The sequence below is a fragment of the Chaetodon auriga genome, chromosome 8, assembly GCF_051107435.1.
Source record: "Chaetodon auriga isolate fChaAug3 chromosome 8, fChaAug3.hap1, whole genome shotgun sequence".
NCBI lineage: Eukaryota > Metazoa > Chordata > Actinopteri > Chaetodontiformes > Chaetodontidae > Chaetodon > Chaetodon auriga.
This window is the reverse complement of record NC_135081.1, coordinates 3,895,259-3,912,157: the sequence shown is the minus strand read 5'-3', so window position 1 is coordinate 3,912,157 and position 16,899 is coordinate 3,895,259. Positions and strand designations below refer to the sequence as shown.

The 16,899-nt window shown below is 39.3% G+C and overlaps 1 protein-coding gene across 1 annotated transcript in view; it reads right to left on the bottom strand.

The window, feature by feature from the left end:
• tsnare1 (T-SNARE Domain Containing 1) overlaps window positions 1-16,899 on the bottom strand; it is a 188,729-nt gene that overhangs the window by 129,598 nt on the left and 42,232 nt on the right. The window contains exon 2 of the mRNA XM_076738024.1: window positions 13,591-13,712. Within this exon, the coding sequence (XP_076594139.1) occupies window positions 13,591-13,675 (85 nt within the window). The 5' untranslated portion in view covers window positions 13,676-13,712. The remainder of the gene's footprint in view (window positions 1-13,590; window positions 13,713-16,899) is intronic.

Below are 16,899 nucleotides of genomic sequence, written 5' to 3'. Positions count from 1 at the left end.
TGTTCTCAGTAGGATTTGATCGATATACACGCACACCAGTCTAAAGCTAAACTCATTTGGAGTAGATCAGAGAATACTGATAACGTTTTACACCTCTTTTATTGGAAGGATTTAAATTTTATTTTCTGGTTTACAGTTCTTGCCAAAAGGACAAGAGCTGATAGCACGGCGTCATTAACCTCAGCTCTAAATACTATGGCCAAAACACAGAGATCACTGCTGGCACTGCTTCATATACATCCTCATATAAGAAGCCATATAAGAATATCAATTTCTTTTATGACTAATGCATTTTAGATGTTTGTAGGCTGTATGTAAAACAAATAGAAGGATGCTTCTTTGGATTTAAGATGATCAGTTTTCCTTCCAAAAACATACTTTTAACACTTATGTGCCAATTACAGATAAGACATTGCCATTAACCCTTCCAACTCCTTTTTTCATGATCATATTCCAGTTGTTTCTATGTGTGAACTGTTTGCATGTGTTTGTGTTTACAAACTTGTTTAACTGAAATTGCCCACGAGGAAACAAAGTGTAGTCATTTTAACTGAATTTCTCAGTGCCCCATGGACACAAGAAATGGCCAAACTGACGTGAAAGGAATCCTCCGTTGAATTCTTATTGTTAATTTGGGAAACCGTACTGAACAGACACCGTTTGTAGCACCTGAGTTTTTCTTTTTCTTTCTTTCTTTTTTCTTTTGTTTTCTTTTTTTTTTTTTTTTTACTTTGGCACGCCACTTTGGTAGCATTAAAAAAAAGACACTGAAGATTTTCAATCATCCAGGTCATGGTTATCCAAGGAGAGCTGAATCAGCAGCAATTGGCCTTGGTTGTAGAAACTCAAAAACATCTCACCTCTCATCCAAGGGGCTTCTTCAGTTTTAACTGACTGGCTGGGGACCCCCAGGTATTTAACCTCTGTGAGGTCGTCATCACAGTCATTGAAACGACTGCGGTCAATTCATTTAGACATCCCTTGAATGAGAGGTAAATGAGATTTTCCACAACTAAGTCCAGTTGCCCTTAATTCAACCTTCCTTGGATAAAAAAAAAGACACTGTTCTGAATGAACTGAAAGCAACACTACAGAGAATGTTAACTAAGAATATGTAGTCTCTTTACGGTTGCAAGCCGTCAAACTGCACCGGTCCCTATTTGCTAACGGACCGCACAAATCTCTCAGTATCAAATGAGGTAAAATAAGTAACACAAGCAGGTTTTTAGGTTGTTTCACATTCCATTTAAGGGCCTAAAACAGAGCTTCAAGAAGGCTGTTACAATCTTGACGTGTTATGACTCATGCTATATACTGAGCTCAAACTCAGATGATGGGATGTCCACATCAAGCTCCTGAGCTCATACATCAGTGACGCTGCAGTAGAAGCTGGTACAGCAGCTTCGTTATGGACAAACAGGGTTATTTTAAGCATATGACTGAATGGAGCTTGAAAACCTGGAGAGAGTGAACAAGCCACAGGAATTCATAAAAGATTCACCTTGACTTCACTGGGAGGAGGTGAACATACCCCCCAAACACGCACGCACTCTCACTGCGCGGCGTCACCCCCACATGCAGCTGTCTAGAAGGGCTCTGCTGTGGGTGGTGTGCCATCATGTCGCCCAGAGCCAGAGAGGGCAGGAGATGCAGACCAGAATTAAATCATTACCATGAAAAGCTTTGTTCTGGTCTGACTGAACACCATGCTGTTCAAATGCTGCAATTTGGACAGATATTTTGGTTTCTTCGATGAAAGCCGCCTCACTCCTGGACTCAGTGGGAGATGGACCATTTGCGAACATTGTGAGGAAACATTTGTAAAGATGTGCATATTAAGTCACCAAATTGATCTTGCTTAAATATTTAAAAAATAGGCATCAGTTATGTGATTCCAACTTAAGCAAAAGTTTGTTGCTAAAACTTTTTTCTCATGATTTCCCACGTAATGCAAATGCAGTCTAAATTATTGTTCATAGAACAATAAAGCAATTAAGACAGTCACATACCGAAAGGAGAGATTTTTTTTTTAGTTACAGAACATTTGCTTTCTGTTTAATCCTTCATCCTTATTGTCAAGATGCCGTCAAGCCATTGTAATTATTTTAATGATCCTTCATTTCAACTTAAGATTTCTTAAAAACAATAAACTGTTCAGTGCAGAAGTTGATACAAAGCATGACCTTTCCAACAACAATTATAGCCTCATGTAAAACAAATTAAGCTGCAGTATTATGAGCACTTTAATGAGAGGAATACTGCAAATGATAAAAATGCATTTGATATAATAAATTCTTAAAGATTAGCAGATCAATCAGGCAAAAGCAAGGGAGGAACTTCATAGCACTTCATGTCCCCATATTTGGATTTATTTTAGGTTCATTGTTTTTGATTAAAGGGGCAGCTGAGTTCAAACTTTTTCTTCTCTCAGTTTTATGTTCACAACAAAACAGCTGTTTGCTTTTGCTTTTGTCTGCAGTAAGTGTATTCTCTGACAGTGAGGACAGCTCTGGGTATGCTTATTCTGACGAAGCTCAGATAAACATGAAGGAGAAATTTGAAATGCAATTTAAACATGGATTATGAAGCAGATCAGGACCCTTCAAATTTGATTTTAATTACAATTTTATGATCTAATTTTCAAATGCACATTTTGGTATTACTGATTTCTTTCATCTAATTACATGTTTACATTTGTATCAATATCTTATATCTTAATCAATAAAAAAAAAAAAATTAACTGTGGCTCATTAATCCTGGTGTATATTGGAAAGTATCTGACAGCCTCAGGAACAGTCCTTGAATGAAAGTTGGATGGAACAGGCAAAATTATAACAATACTATTTCTCATCACATGCAGCAAACACAACTGCTCTTGTGGTTGCAAAGTGTCAGTGTGCTCCCCCAGTTTGAGAGGACATAGTTTGATTGGTTGCTGTGATTATCATGGGTTAATCAGATTCTAGACATTTTCTCTTTGACTGTGCATTTTGTCCACACAGCTGAGATCCATGATGGACAGAATATGTTCGGAATAGATTTTAAACAGCTTTGAAAATCAAATTGAAATTCAGCATTGAACCACATTTGAACCGCATCTGTCAATGCATCATTGTAACACTCATGCTGAACGTATCGCATCACACATGTACCTATGCAACATTTAAACAGTGTCCAATGCTCAACTCATAGACACTCACAGATGGCAGATAGCTGACTCTTCTAGTACTAAACTAGAACCACCTCTAAACTATTAGAAAAGTGAAAATGCACGTTGACTTAGAGTGCTTGAACCACTGCGTGTCTCCTTTGTATTGTCAAAAAAAAAAAAAGTGTTTCTTGTGTTTGGTGTATGCACTTGTATTATCTTTGAAACTATAAAATAAATAATGGTTTTATATTCACAATTTTTTATTTATTTATTTATTTTTACATCCTGCAATTTACACTGTCTGGTTTTTCAATATCATTCACTACTAGATAACTTGTTAAATTCACAAAAAATGTAAAATCTAAAAATCTTGCGTCTACAAAACCTAGTGATATCAACAGCTCCAGAGCTCTTCAGTCAGAAGGTGCAGAGGGCATAATGAAGTCAAAGTCACCAGAAGTTCTCATATAAGGATGCAGGGTCACAGAAGGCGAGACTTGAAATCAATGGTGTCTCAGTTGGTCCATTAATCCACGCGTGGCTGTCTCACACATGGCCCACTTTGGCCACTTACTGCCCATCAGCAGTGCATGGCTGGAGGAGCAAGTGCTCATCACAGGCGTGTCACACCCAGGCCACCCTCTTGCTTCATTTGAGCTTAATGATCAGGTCTATGTCTCCAGAGAGCTCATCACAGGGAACTAACAATGTGTACACATCCATGGGTCAGGTCTAACACCCAGCACTCTGCTGTCTGCTGCAGAAAACCCAGTGGGACTCCTTAAATTGTGATGAGAGATGTGGGAGTGATGGGATGCCTGATGTTAAGCAATGACAAGAGGGTCTTTACTGTGCTCATGAGGAAATAAAATCTACTTTTATATAAGCTGTGGTGTCCAACCAATAACTTTTATTAATTGTTTTAGTCATTTTTCAAGAAAAAAGCTACAATTTTCCAAGCCATTTCCTCAGATGGCAGGTTTTCTCTTTGCTGTGTATAAACTGAATATGCCTGGGTCGTGGACTGTTCGGTCGGTTCTGCAGAGATGCAATTTGGATTTTTTTTTTTTTACTAATTCTTGATTGATTTTAATGACAAAACAGACAACATAGACAACACTCACAGCATGGTGAAACTGCTCTCTCCTTTTATACCTTAAAAGGACTTTCTTCTCTGAATAGCTTTAAAAGTCTTTTACAAACTGCCCTGAAGCATGTTGTTGTTTTACATAATCCTTCACTTGATGTAGAATATGTTATGGATATTGCTGGTATGGATGTACGCCTCTCTTCTCTTTCTTTTTCCCATGCATTGCTTTTATGTGTTATGTGTGTTTTAACATGTGAAATTGTTTTATTGGGAAAGGAGGCTACGGTTCAACAATGAGATTCTCAACCCAAAATCTAAACCCAAAATCCAGTGAGCATTTTCCAAAAAAAAAAAAAAAGAAACAAGTGAAATGTCAGTACTTCAGATTCAAATGTTCACTATCTTATGGATGCCAACTGCCATAAAAATCAACAGAAGACGGCAGCAGCTGCTTTTCTTCATCAATACTCATTTCTTGTTTGTTCTTGTCAATACATTTGACCCAGTGAAGTCACCTACTGTGAGAAAACAACAGCCACTAGGCAGCTACTTCGGTGCTCCATCATCTACAAAGAAACATCAAATGGAGAAGAAGAAAAGACGTTTCTCTGAAAAGTGGCTCCAAGATGTGCCATGACTTGAACACAGGCTCAAAGAATTTCAATCATCCATTATTTGATAAAGATTAAGGGACATACAAATGTCAAGCTAGTCAAGCTGAAAAAGTCCAGTCACCCACATGCATGTCCTATGTCTTCCTATGCTGAGGATTTTGCTTTACTGAAGCGGTTAGGGGTGAATGTCAGCAGCAGTCAGCAGAGGTGCGTTTTGACATGAAGAGGAAACATGGATAATGCAGAGCAATGCACAAACTTAGGTTCTCATTCTCTCAGTCAGCTACTCAAATTGGTGGGCAGTTAAGAGCAAAGTTGCTGTCTGCTGATTTTTGGGGGCTTCTCTTTGATGGATCGAAGGACATCACAAAAACCATGTTACATCTTGACACAAACTCCACTGTGAGAGAATGGATGAAATAAGGCAAGCAGGGAAATACATGGCAGCATCGTCTCTAGGACTGAGTCTACATATTAATACAAGCAATCCAGATTGTTAGTCCAACATCAACAAGCTGAGCAGTGCAGCGTGTGAGAGCGAATTCTCACATCTCAACTTAATGAAAAGCAAGTACAGAGCTTAATGGCTGTCTGGCACATACTCATCTCTCTGCCCCGATGCCTGATGATGACCTGTCAAAGGTGACCACAGAGACATTTGACCCAAACCAAGCTGCTGACCAGCTGGTGACATCCCTCCCTGCTTTGGCTGCTGGACTGCCTGCTTGTCTTTGTGTTGAAGATGGTGTTGGTTGCGTGGTCAGGTCATTGTTTATTGGAAACACATTTACTTCAATGTACCCGAAACAACTGGAACCAGTGTGTCCAGTATAAAATGGCACCTCACCTGTTGTCTGTGTCAAAGGCCTATGAAACTAGTGAGCCCAAATGCAGACAAACCAGAGAGTCAAGAAAGCAGTTAAGGGCATTTATGGTAAGTATGTAGATGGTCGTGATTGAAAGGAGATTGGGGCAGAGCAAGGCTGAGGAGATCTGGGTCCTAAGAGGTCTCCAGGGGAACTGAATCAGTGTAGTTCTGAGACACAGTGGCAGAGATCATGGCAGAGCAACAGCCTATAACAGGCAAAGGAGTGGAGGCAGGACCAGAGTCAGCAGTGAATGCTGAAGTGGAGGAGGTGACAGTGAGGAGGACCACGCTCTGCCTGCGGTGAATGCCGAATACCGTCTCCTGGTAATCACCTGAGTGTCTGACTAAAAACCTCGTGAGGGAAGCTGAATTCAAGCCACACAGCCAATGTGGTTCAGGGTTCAGGGCAAATACCATTTTATTTTAGTAATTTTAGGCATTTTGGAGAAGAAGAGTTTAGCTGAACTTTCGATTCAAGGATACAAGGATTCCCACTTCACACAAGCACTGTTTAATTGCTGCATCTTACTCTTTAAAAGCAGGTTCCAAGAAAAGGTCCATCGGTCCATCTAACACAGAGAAAGATACTGTATCTTGATGTAGCTATTTGACCCTGCCATGGCTAGGCCTCGCTTGTAAAAGAGGTTATAATCTCAGTGTGACTTCCTATTTAAATAAAGGCCATATATCCTCAAGAGCAATAGCAATTTATATGCAATTTCAGTGCATATCGCCTGGGTGCGCTTGAAACAAGCAAGTTCACATGAAGAGATGTCTGACTACATCTAAGGGAAAATTGTTTATAGCTCTTCCTAATGGTCACACTCAAAGATGGGACATAAAGCCTGCTGTCAGAGAGGGACAACATGCAATGAATCATACAAATAGGGATAATTGTGTTCGCTTTCAGACGGTCTCTCCTTGAAGGCATTCATGGTGTTGCACAAGTCATGTTCCTAGATGTAATACGTGATGGAAGTAGTCTATATTTCCTAGCGCATATGTGTGCCTCTCAGACCTGACCAGACTGAATCCACTCAGTGAAACCTGACCTGTGGCTGAGGGTATATTTTTGTTATGCCTTCTTCAAAAACAAAGTTATATGCATGCTTTTCAAAGGCTTTCTCAGGCATAGAGATAACTCCTCTGACAACAGCAACAGACCAAAACAGACTATGGCACATCAGCCCACCAGCACAAATCACATGATGGTAGCTCCACACTGAAACATAGGTTTAGTGGCAATACACACATTTCCTTCTGCAAATCATTATTGATTATAAGAAGGTCTCCTTTTGCAAATTTAATTGAAAATACATATCAAATGTTGAGAAATTTGCTGAGAAATGTAATTGTTTTTGAAAATTACAGCCTCATTTAGAATTTGATTCCAGCAACAGCTTTCAAAAAAAGTTTAGGCAGGGTCAGGGTCATTACCCTCTGTAAGCGTTTGGGAACTGAGAAGACCAACTGCAGTAATTTTGAAAGTTGAGTTTTGCTGAGTTTGAGTTTCAGAGTTGAGGTGGGTTTCAGAGTAAGTTACATATTCTGATAAAACAATCTTACAGTTTTGTTACAAGTGAAAAAAAAATGACTTGGGGCTTTGTGTTTATACAAGAAATACCAACTACAAATGTGGCTCTGATCTCATGTAAATATGTAAAAAGATTCATGCTTCATACATATAATTTTCATCATTTTACTGGTATATAAATTAATAAAAATATTTGTCTTTTTCTTTTCTTTGCCTGACAAAAGTTACATTGACTTTGTATCAGGATAGTCAATTTAAAAGAAGGATAACTTACTGTGCTAAGAAATTAATCTGTCAAATGAAAATTTGGGCAAAACAAGAGGGAACATATAAGGCAGAGTGGAAAAGGAATTTTGTTTCTGGCACAGGTTTTGAGAAATTAATTGTGGAAAAACAAGGGTGTGCATTTTTTTAAAATACTACTTGAAGTAGTATTTTTAAGTACTAAGTACTTTGAACAAGTTTTCTTCTTCTACATAAAGAAAAAAAAATAAAAATACAAAAACTATATATACACACATGGTAATACAGTCATAATATGACAACTGTGACCATTAGTGTAAACATAAAATAGTGAGCGTTACACCTTTCTTTTTCAGTACTTATTAAAAACAACATATGGTGCGTCAGTATGTGCTGATATTAAAACTGTGTTGCCCTGTCACCCTGAATGAGACAATTGGCTGTGCTGGAAATACAGCCAATTGGAAGTACATGTAACACGCTGCCTCTCAGAGTGCAGGGTGGAGGGTTGAGAGCTTTTGCCAGGAGAAGGAGGAGAGAGATTAGCCTAAAAGACAGCTCTATTAGAGACTTAACCTGGGCTTTGATCATTTCCTGAGCTCCCCTTCAGATCAGGCTGAGCAACAGACGGCAAATCTGACAGGCTCCTGCTCCCCCCCCCCCACCCCAACCACCACCACTCTTATCCCTCATAATGTACCCAGGCTTCACTGTGATCAAAGACCCCCTTTCTGGTGACTGAGACTCCCATCTGTCTGCCCACAATAGAGAAGACTGAGAGAGAGAAGCTGACTGTCAGACTGAGTGAAAAGGAGTATTTCAGGGCACACATACAAGTATAGTATTCTGGAGTCCAAAGACAAAAAATGTGATGTTTGTTTTTTCTCTGACACATCCTCCCTTCCTCCTCCACTGTGTATCTGAATTGCAGCATAATAACTTGTGCCAGCTACTCCCCTCGAGTGTCAAACATGATTGGTATGAACATACATTCGGAATTCACTGCTATAAATGCGCAGTACAAAGCAGACAGATAAGGCCATATTCATTTGCCGTTGACCAGCCAAACAGGGAACATTCGACAGAGGAAAAGACCTCAGGCCTTATTCATAAAGCTCAACACTAACAGCAGTGGATTGCGCTAAATTTTCTGCTCAGTGATTTGAGCTTTTTCATAAATTGACTCAGGTTGTGATTGCCTGAAACACACTGCTGCATACTCTCAGCAATTACTTCAGTGACAAATGACAAAAATCAACATGTTAATCAAGTCTTACATAGTTAACAGCCACACTGATTATGTATGAGTAGCTAGTAAGGGGGAGAAAAAATGGGCAATTTTGCTTTCAAAATATGTCAATTGCAAAAAAGTTGCAACATTGTGTAAAATAAAGATAAAAGCAGAATGCAATCATTTGCAAACAAACTATGTTTCCTGACAAAGGTTTTATGTTCCTAACCTCATGTATCAATATCCTTTATCTAGTCACGTGTTCACAAAGTGGTGAACCTCGCTCCATCCTTGCTTGTAATTGACTGAGCCTTTCCAGGATGCCCCTTTCATACCCAATCATGATACTATCACCTGTTACCAATCAACCTGTTTACCCGTGAAATGTTCCAAACAGGTGTTTTTGGAGCATTCCACATCTTTCCCAGTCTTTAGTTGCTCCTGTCCAATTTGTTTGAAACATGTTGCTGCATCAGATCCAGAATAAGCAGATATTTACAAAGATTAATGGAGTTGATGAGGGAACATATTAAATGTATTGTCTTTGTACTGTGTTCAATTGAGTATTGTGTCAAAGAGGATTAGCAAATTATTACATTAATTTTATTTGCTTTGCACAGCATCCAAAAATTTTTGGAATCAGAGTTGTAACATGGAACAATGCTAACTTGCTAATGCTAAACACAATGTACTGATGAGAATGTGATTTGTTATGTAGATACAGCATTTAATCATATAACACAGCATTGGATTGGAAATTGAAATTCTGACCTGATAATGGTGCTAGATAAAAAAGTTAAGAGGTCACCAAAGTGATTATAATTCATCCTGATGGGAACATAAATGTCTGAACCAAATTGGTGACAATTCAAAAAAGTCACAGGGTCACCAACGTCCGTAAGATTCATCTTCTGAGGTATATAAATGTCTGCACAATACATATGGGTGGGCAAATGTCTGTGATCTGTGGTTATGTAGTGTCTGACCAGAAGAGTTGTGGAGACACAGAGGACACTGAGTGATCGCAGCCAAGAGCTAACTAGCCATTAGGAGCCAAGTCCCCGCTGGAAAGACGTGGTGGGTGCTGTCGTTTGGCCATTGGAAAAAGCCCATTTATGCCCCTATTAGAGAGAGTCCTGTGTGGGTACCTGTGTTGTTGCTGTGCTACAGCTCTCCTGGTGTGTGACAGTGCCAGTATATAGCTTTCAAAGTCAGTAGTCAATGTTAGTCTGCCCTAAATGACCAAAGAAGCTAAGGATACATCAGTGATAGGTGGAACCAAGTGTTGTGTTTGCAGTACTGCCACCGAAGAGAAAGTAATCTCTTCATCATGTCTGACAGAATCTATCTACGAGAGTCCACGCGGCCCTGTCAGCATAATCAGACATGAGGCTAAATCACTGCAGCTTACAACCAGTGCTGTTCCAACTGAGGTTCAGAGGCACAGTTTGAAAACCACTCAAAACTAATGAATAGTTTATGGATAACACCTCTAATCACTAAAGCTGTAGGCTATAACTCACAGATCAAGATCACAGATATCTCTGCACAAAACCTGATCCTGGTCAGCATGAAACTGCAGAATGAGAGCAGATCACAATCTCGATTGTGGCGATTGGCCATGCCTTTTACACCGAGCATGTTTTTTTTTGGTATTGTGTTTTTTACCTTTTGTACAATCAACTCCCTCTACTCATTCCACCAACAGGGTATAGCATTGAGCCAGAAGAGCCAAAAAATGAACAGCATTGTTTCATTCCTTGTAACATAATTTACCACTTATTCCTGATTTGCAAAGTCAATCCATTCAGAATTGACAACAAACTCTTTGGTGGCTTTTTAGCCTCCTTTCTTGTAAATTTCCTGTCTGTCACCATCAACACAGGAATGAGGTAAGCAAGTGAGTGAGGTAAAGGGCCACTTATCTTTCTCATGACTTGATAAAGAACAAACCGGAGTTAAAAGGCTGGTAAATATTAGGTTTACATCCATTAGATGGCTTGAACATGACTCAATGGAACGATAGTGTCTGAGGTTATAAGACGACAGGTGTTAACCCTCAAGCATTAGCCATGCTTGAGGGTTAGGGTTAGCCCAATGATCAGTGTTTTATGTCTGTGAGTTTGTTTCAGAGTTGTTCTACCCTCTCCGTCTCAAAGATCCTTTCAAATATTAATTCTAGGGCCTGTTCTATATGTAAGTACAGACAGATGCTTTCACTCTTTTGCTTTCAATAATTGGCTGTAAAAGGGTTGAAATATTCTCATCAGTAGACAGCCATCGAAATGATCTGGAATGCATTTGGTGAATTAGTGCACATGGATATTCTTGAGTTGTACAAAGGGTTCTTTGACGTGCTCACATCTTGAAGCATGAGTTTATTGTCTCCACCATCTATTCATCTCTAGCTCTATCTGTACTGAGTCTCTCTCCATCTGTCTGTCTTTTGCTCTCAAACACACATACATACACAAATATACCTAAACTCTCTCACACACACACACACACACACACACACACACACACACACACACACACAGAGTTTGGCTGGGAACAAGTTTCACCTCAGGGGCTCTGTCTTGCTCCTACCTAATATAGGCTAATGAAAACAGTGCGAGGATCAAATCCAACAAAGGTGCTTTTCACATGGCTTAACCCTCATGAAAACCTGTGACCTCTGTGCAAAAGCGCGCATATGTACACAACACAGATGATTAATATATATATATATATACTGTATGTAATTATGTGGAATGGGGTGGGGGGTGTACATTATGTACAGAAACTGTCCATGGTTTGTGCCACACAAATAATTTGCGCCCCTTTTTTTCATGTAATCTATTTGTATGTGTATTTTTACTCATGTACATGCAGTGTTGATTGCTTGAATTATTAATTTCTTCATGAATAATAAATGTGTTATGATGACTGGAACACCTGACTCTGATTACCTGCTTACAAGTAGGAAAGTGGGTGACGCCAAAGATTCATGCAAACTTTCAAACAGCCACAATGTTGACATGCATTTGGTATGAAAAACACCTGAGTGCTGCTGTTACTCAGTTTTGGGAGAGGCTGATGATATGAAGCTTCTGCAAAAGTTCAGTATAGGTTTTTACCTCTACCTCTAACTGTTCTTGTTCTTTGACTGATACATTTGTGATATGTTTTACTTGCACTCTGTTGTCAGTCTTGACAAAAAAAATGATCTATATTCACCTGACATCAGCAAACAATTACTGTGCACTGAATGTACTTGTGAACTGTTCTTAATGAACATACAGCATCTGCAAAATATTTTCTCTAATTGTATTTCATTTGTTTTCCTACAACATACGCTCCAGCAACAAAAGCAAGAATAATGTTTTTTTTTATGGTTAAAAAGTCTAAATGTTATGGTTAAAAAAGTCTGTTTTCAATATTTGCCTATTTGTTCGGGTCACTCTAACATTAAAACTGCGCTATTTTGATATGAACAAGGTGACCCATCTGAAAGGTGTCTCTCACTGTTACATACCCACAGAGATTTATCCCCCAACTCAGTTCTTCAGTTTTTTTTAGCATCTTCAGATAATTGTTTTGGTTTTAGGGCCAAAACAATAAAATATTGTTTTGTCATTAAGATGCTGAAAAATATTAGTGAACATAGTGGATCATTTATCAGCTGAGGAACCAGATATTTCCCTCAGCAGTTGGTGGTGGCCAGACTAGAGCCAATCTTAGAGTTAATTAATAGATTCATTATTTGCCAGAAATGAACACTTAAATTGGTCCAAATCTGATGTGTAATTAGCTTGTTTGTTAACATGTTTACCATATCAGTTTTAAAAGGTGATCCAGGGCTCCACACTTACTAACTAACTACTGCTTCCAACTGTATATTTTAGGTGCACCAGCACACATTTGGGAGCACCATTTACAGACAGTTTACATAAATAACATTGTGCAGCTTTATTCTAAAGGAAAAAGTCACAAAGTGAAGTAGTGTTCTAAGAGGAAGTCATACAGACAAAAGAGTGGGAGCATTTGAGTATGTGTGAACGTCATGCAAAAACTTTCAAAGCCCGATGTTACTCTACAGTTCTCTGGTTTGAGGCTGAGTGTATGCACTACAGCACAGACTGGTTTCATGGCTGACTCATGCAAATGGGTCCACCGTGGGTTGCATGGACATCAGTAGGTCTGTACGTCTCATGTATGACGTGGCCGTATCTTTACCACATTGCATTTTTTTAAACTAAGCATGACCTCTCTTGCTTGCAGTCGTTTAACTCCCTCTTCCTCTCCTTGGGGTGGATCAGGTCTCCAGTAGACCACACACAGACAGTGTCAAATTCACTTTTGCAATATCAACACTTCATATGTGCAATAATGTACAACTTAGGCATTGCCTTGTCTTACTAATCTTTGCCTTGTTTTACTTATTATTGCCCTGCTCTGTTATTTTTACTTTTCATGTTGATTTCTTATGTATCATATATTGCGTCTTTTCTTACTGATGCTTCTCATTGTCCCCTTTGCTGGTATAACCCTGCAGATTAATAAAGGATTATCTTATCTCATTTTATGCTTCTAACAAAATAACAAGAAAGCATTGACTTCACCCAATCTTGATGAGGTGGCATGAGGATGGTGAGTTTCACAAACCAGCAGTATGTTTGACATGGGATCATGATGTTTTTAATCTTATATAGAGTCACAAAATATTTGCTGTATGTGAGTGAAAGGGAAACTTTCTGTTCTGGTCATTCACCTTTATCTCACTGCTTTTGTTGTTAGAAATCACTAAATACAGTGTGGACCGGGTAAATTAAGAAATGAGGCTTGTGGCTCATGAAGACATCAATGCTTGACCTTACCTACTGGCTGGTAACCTTGCCTCGTAGGACCTCCAAATGGATTGCGACTGGCAAAAGAGCCTCCGTCAATGGACCCATACGACATTCTGCCTGATGACTGGTGGCGTGTCAGATGCGGGAGCCTAGGGAAGGAACAATAATCACAATCAAACAAAAAACAGTATTTCCACTTTGATGCACCAGGCTACAGATGAAGACACTCACAGTACTGACAGTACATGAAGAAAATGGATGTTTTTGTGGACATACAGTAAGGCCTGTACAGAGGCATTACTGGAGGAGGGCTGGTAGTAAAAGCTATTTTTACTATTTGTTGAACCTGTGACATCACCCATAGTTTTTTAAGTTTTTCTAAATTCAGGTAAAGCTTGAATGTCTTTCTTTTCTTTCTTTCTTTTTGACTGTGATGTAATGAGCAGTATAGCCTCTAATGGCTTGTATATGGAGGAAGTGTTTCAGCCACAGTTTTCAGTCATCTGTCTCACAAGCAGAACAGATGTTCCTATTTAAATCAATACAGCTGTCTGCACAGGTGGCACAGCGGCTCGCATTTCATCTAAACACATCCTGAATTATACGTTTACACTTAAAGTCCATTTTCTTCTGTTTTACACAACCTAACTATGAGGTTGTGTGTTGGGCTGTGAGCATTGCCAAAACCTGGATGACCTATAATCAATACTGTGCCTGAACACATCCTGTGTAGACAGATGAAGGTCTGAAGATGCCTTTCTAACATGCTGTTCACGCTACACCTCCTCTGCAGAACAGCATAAAAGCTCTTACAAGAGCCTAAACTTTTAGTAATGTTCATGTTCTGAGCATGAGTGTCAGAATCAGACATGTCAAATATATTTCAGAGCCATCTAATATTGTATTACTGCAAGGGCACTGTTATATACCCTGTGTGTGGGTGTGGAACTGGAACTGGAATGGTTGGAGGCATCAAGCATGCACGACCGAAAAGTAACCAGTGAATATTTTGGAGTCAGCCTCTTTAGGATGTTAACCCATAACCCACTTATATGATGAGAGGCGAGGAGGACACTGAATACTCATCTGGATACTGCTGGAAAGGTCAAATCATCGTGTGAACATGTGTTTCACCCGCGGCCAGAGACACACAGATGAAACTCTAATCAACAAATCTCTCTCAGCACTACAGCATTTCTATCAAAGGTCAGAATATGATACTGGTCAACCGGCCAATGCACCTTCCTCACTGCATTCAGACAAGCAGGAGAATGTGATTGCACGCCAGAGTCATTGTGCAGCCATTGTTGTGGTGAAACCAGTGAATCGGGCCTGTAGGACTGGCATTATGGGTACAAAGCAGGACAGAGAAGCAACAAGAGATTCAGTGTCCACACATTACAGAGAGACAGATTCACTGGGCCACAAGAACGTTTAATCCGATTAATTTTCATAGAGAAGGGAGATTAATTACATTTGGCAGTCCATAAACAATCTTCACTCTGCTTGATTTCAAGCCCAGTGACTGCGCCTCACATCCCTCTGAAGTGTGGACACGCACCGCCTCTATCTGCATACAAGATTCACACTCATGGATGCACATTCACGTCTGCACACATACGCATTTGGATAACCTTACCCTTCACCACTGTGGAGAATTCTAAAGCCCTTGGATGCTCTCACAAGTGACAAGTAAGCACTGGTGAAACATCAAAAAAACAAAACATTAAAATACAAATACACTTGCTTTTCCATTACTCATGCACATGATGGCATCATCCCTGGTGATGTCATCAGAGCTTGCCCTGTCCACTGAATCCCAGTCCTATGTTAGGGCCTCATCACCACAGCTGTAATGGAGGACGAATACACCCAACTGCACCCAAATTGCTCCAAGTTCTCATTTTTGCAGTGCTGTATGTGAAAATATAATCTTTAAACTAAATGACAGAAATGCAACATGGGAGTGGGGTAAACATCTGTGTGAGGCGTAGCCAGAAGGCCACGCTCTAGGGACAGTGACTGACCATAACTTCTCGGTGTATGAGGAGAGACACGCTTGGCCTCGGTGCCCGTAGTCAGAGAAAATCTGCCAAGAGCACTTACTGTCAGACTCTGTGTTTCTCCACTGGAAAGACAGGGAGTCCGGCAGAGTCGGCTGGTCTAATACTAGAGGTTCTTCTGGTGTGTTTGAGGGAGTGCCGGTACATCGCTGTAGTACTGTATATAGTAGATATATTAACATTGCTGTTCATCAGCAAAGTTAGTGACAGTGAATATAGCAGTTATCTGCAGGCCCATGTGTTGTCACAGTTCTTTTGTAGACATCACTTTTCAGGACTTTTCCAGGACATTTTCAGTGATGATCCAGCTCATATTACAGACAGAGATAGCACCATACACTAATATGTTCTTCTGTGGAAGTGTGATTTATGAGTATATGGCATAACCTTTAGATATTTCATTGTAACTACTTTTACTACTAGCACCTCTTACTGTTGTTTTTATTTCCTTGTTTGCCTTGTTTTAATGCACTGTTTTATTATTGTTATTATATTATTTTTTTTTTTTTTTTTTTAAGTACTAACCTAAATAAAATACATGTGAAAATGAATACAAATAAGGTTGATTAAAGGCAGCCTATATGTAAAAGATCATCTTTATTCAAAGATGGTATTTTGCCATAATAGGCCAATGTAAAGAAACCATTATTTGCAGTTCAAGGCCTGTGATTTATCTAATGAATTTTGAATCTACACGTAGTATGAGGTGTTTGTCTCCTGTGTTTTGTTGTGAACTGACTTCATCAGTTATTTCTACTTTTGTGAAGGTTCCATATTTGTATTTTTTTTGTAATAATAAATATGCAATATTCAGTCAGACTTTCAAAATAAAGCTTGCTGAGAAACTTTTTCAGGTCACAGCTGCACTTTCGTTCGTTTAGACACAAAACTACTCAGGTTCAGAAAAAGATCATGATTTAGTTTCATTAGTACAGTGAGCTAATGTAATTTACTCAACGTAAGTTGATCTATGGACAAAAATTAAAATAAAATAGCGTTGACATGTGGTCTTTTCTCCCCACACAGACTTTGTCTCTCCTTACATTATGCTCATCCTTTGCTCCCGTCATTATCACCCCATGCTGGTACTGTACCGTCACACAGGCATGTACTGCTCATGCCGAGGAAAGGCAAAACATGGCACTAACACTCTGTCCTTTAGTGGATTGGTGGATCCATTACACACTTTTGTCTAATATAATTATTATTTTAATTAAAATTCTGATTAGAATCATCATTATTGTTATCATTAATATTACTGACAGTCCACCAC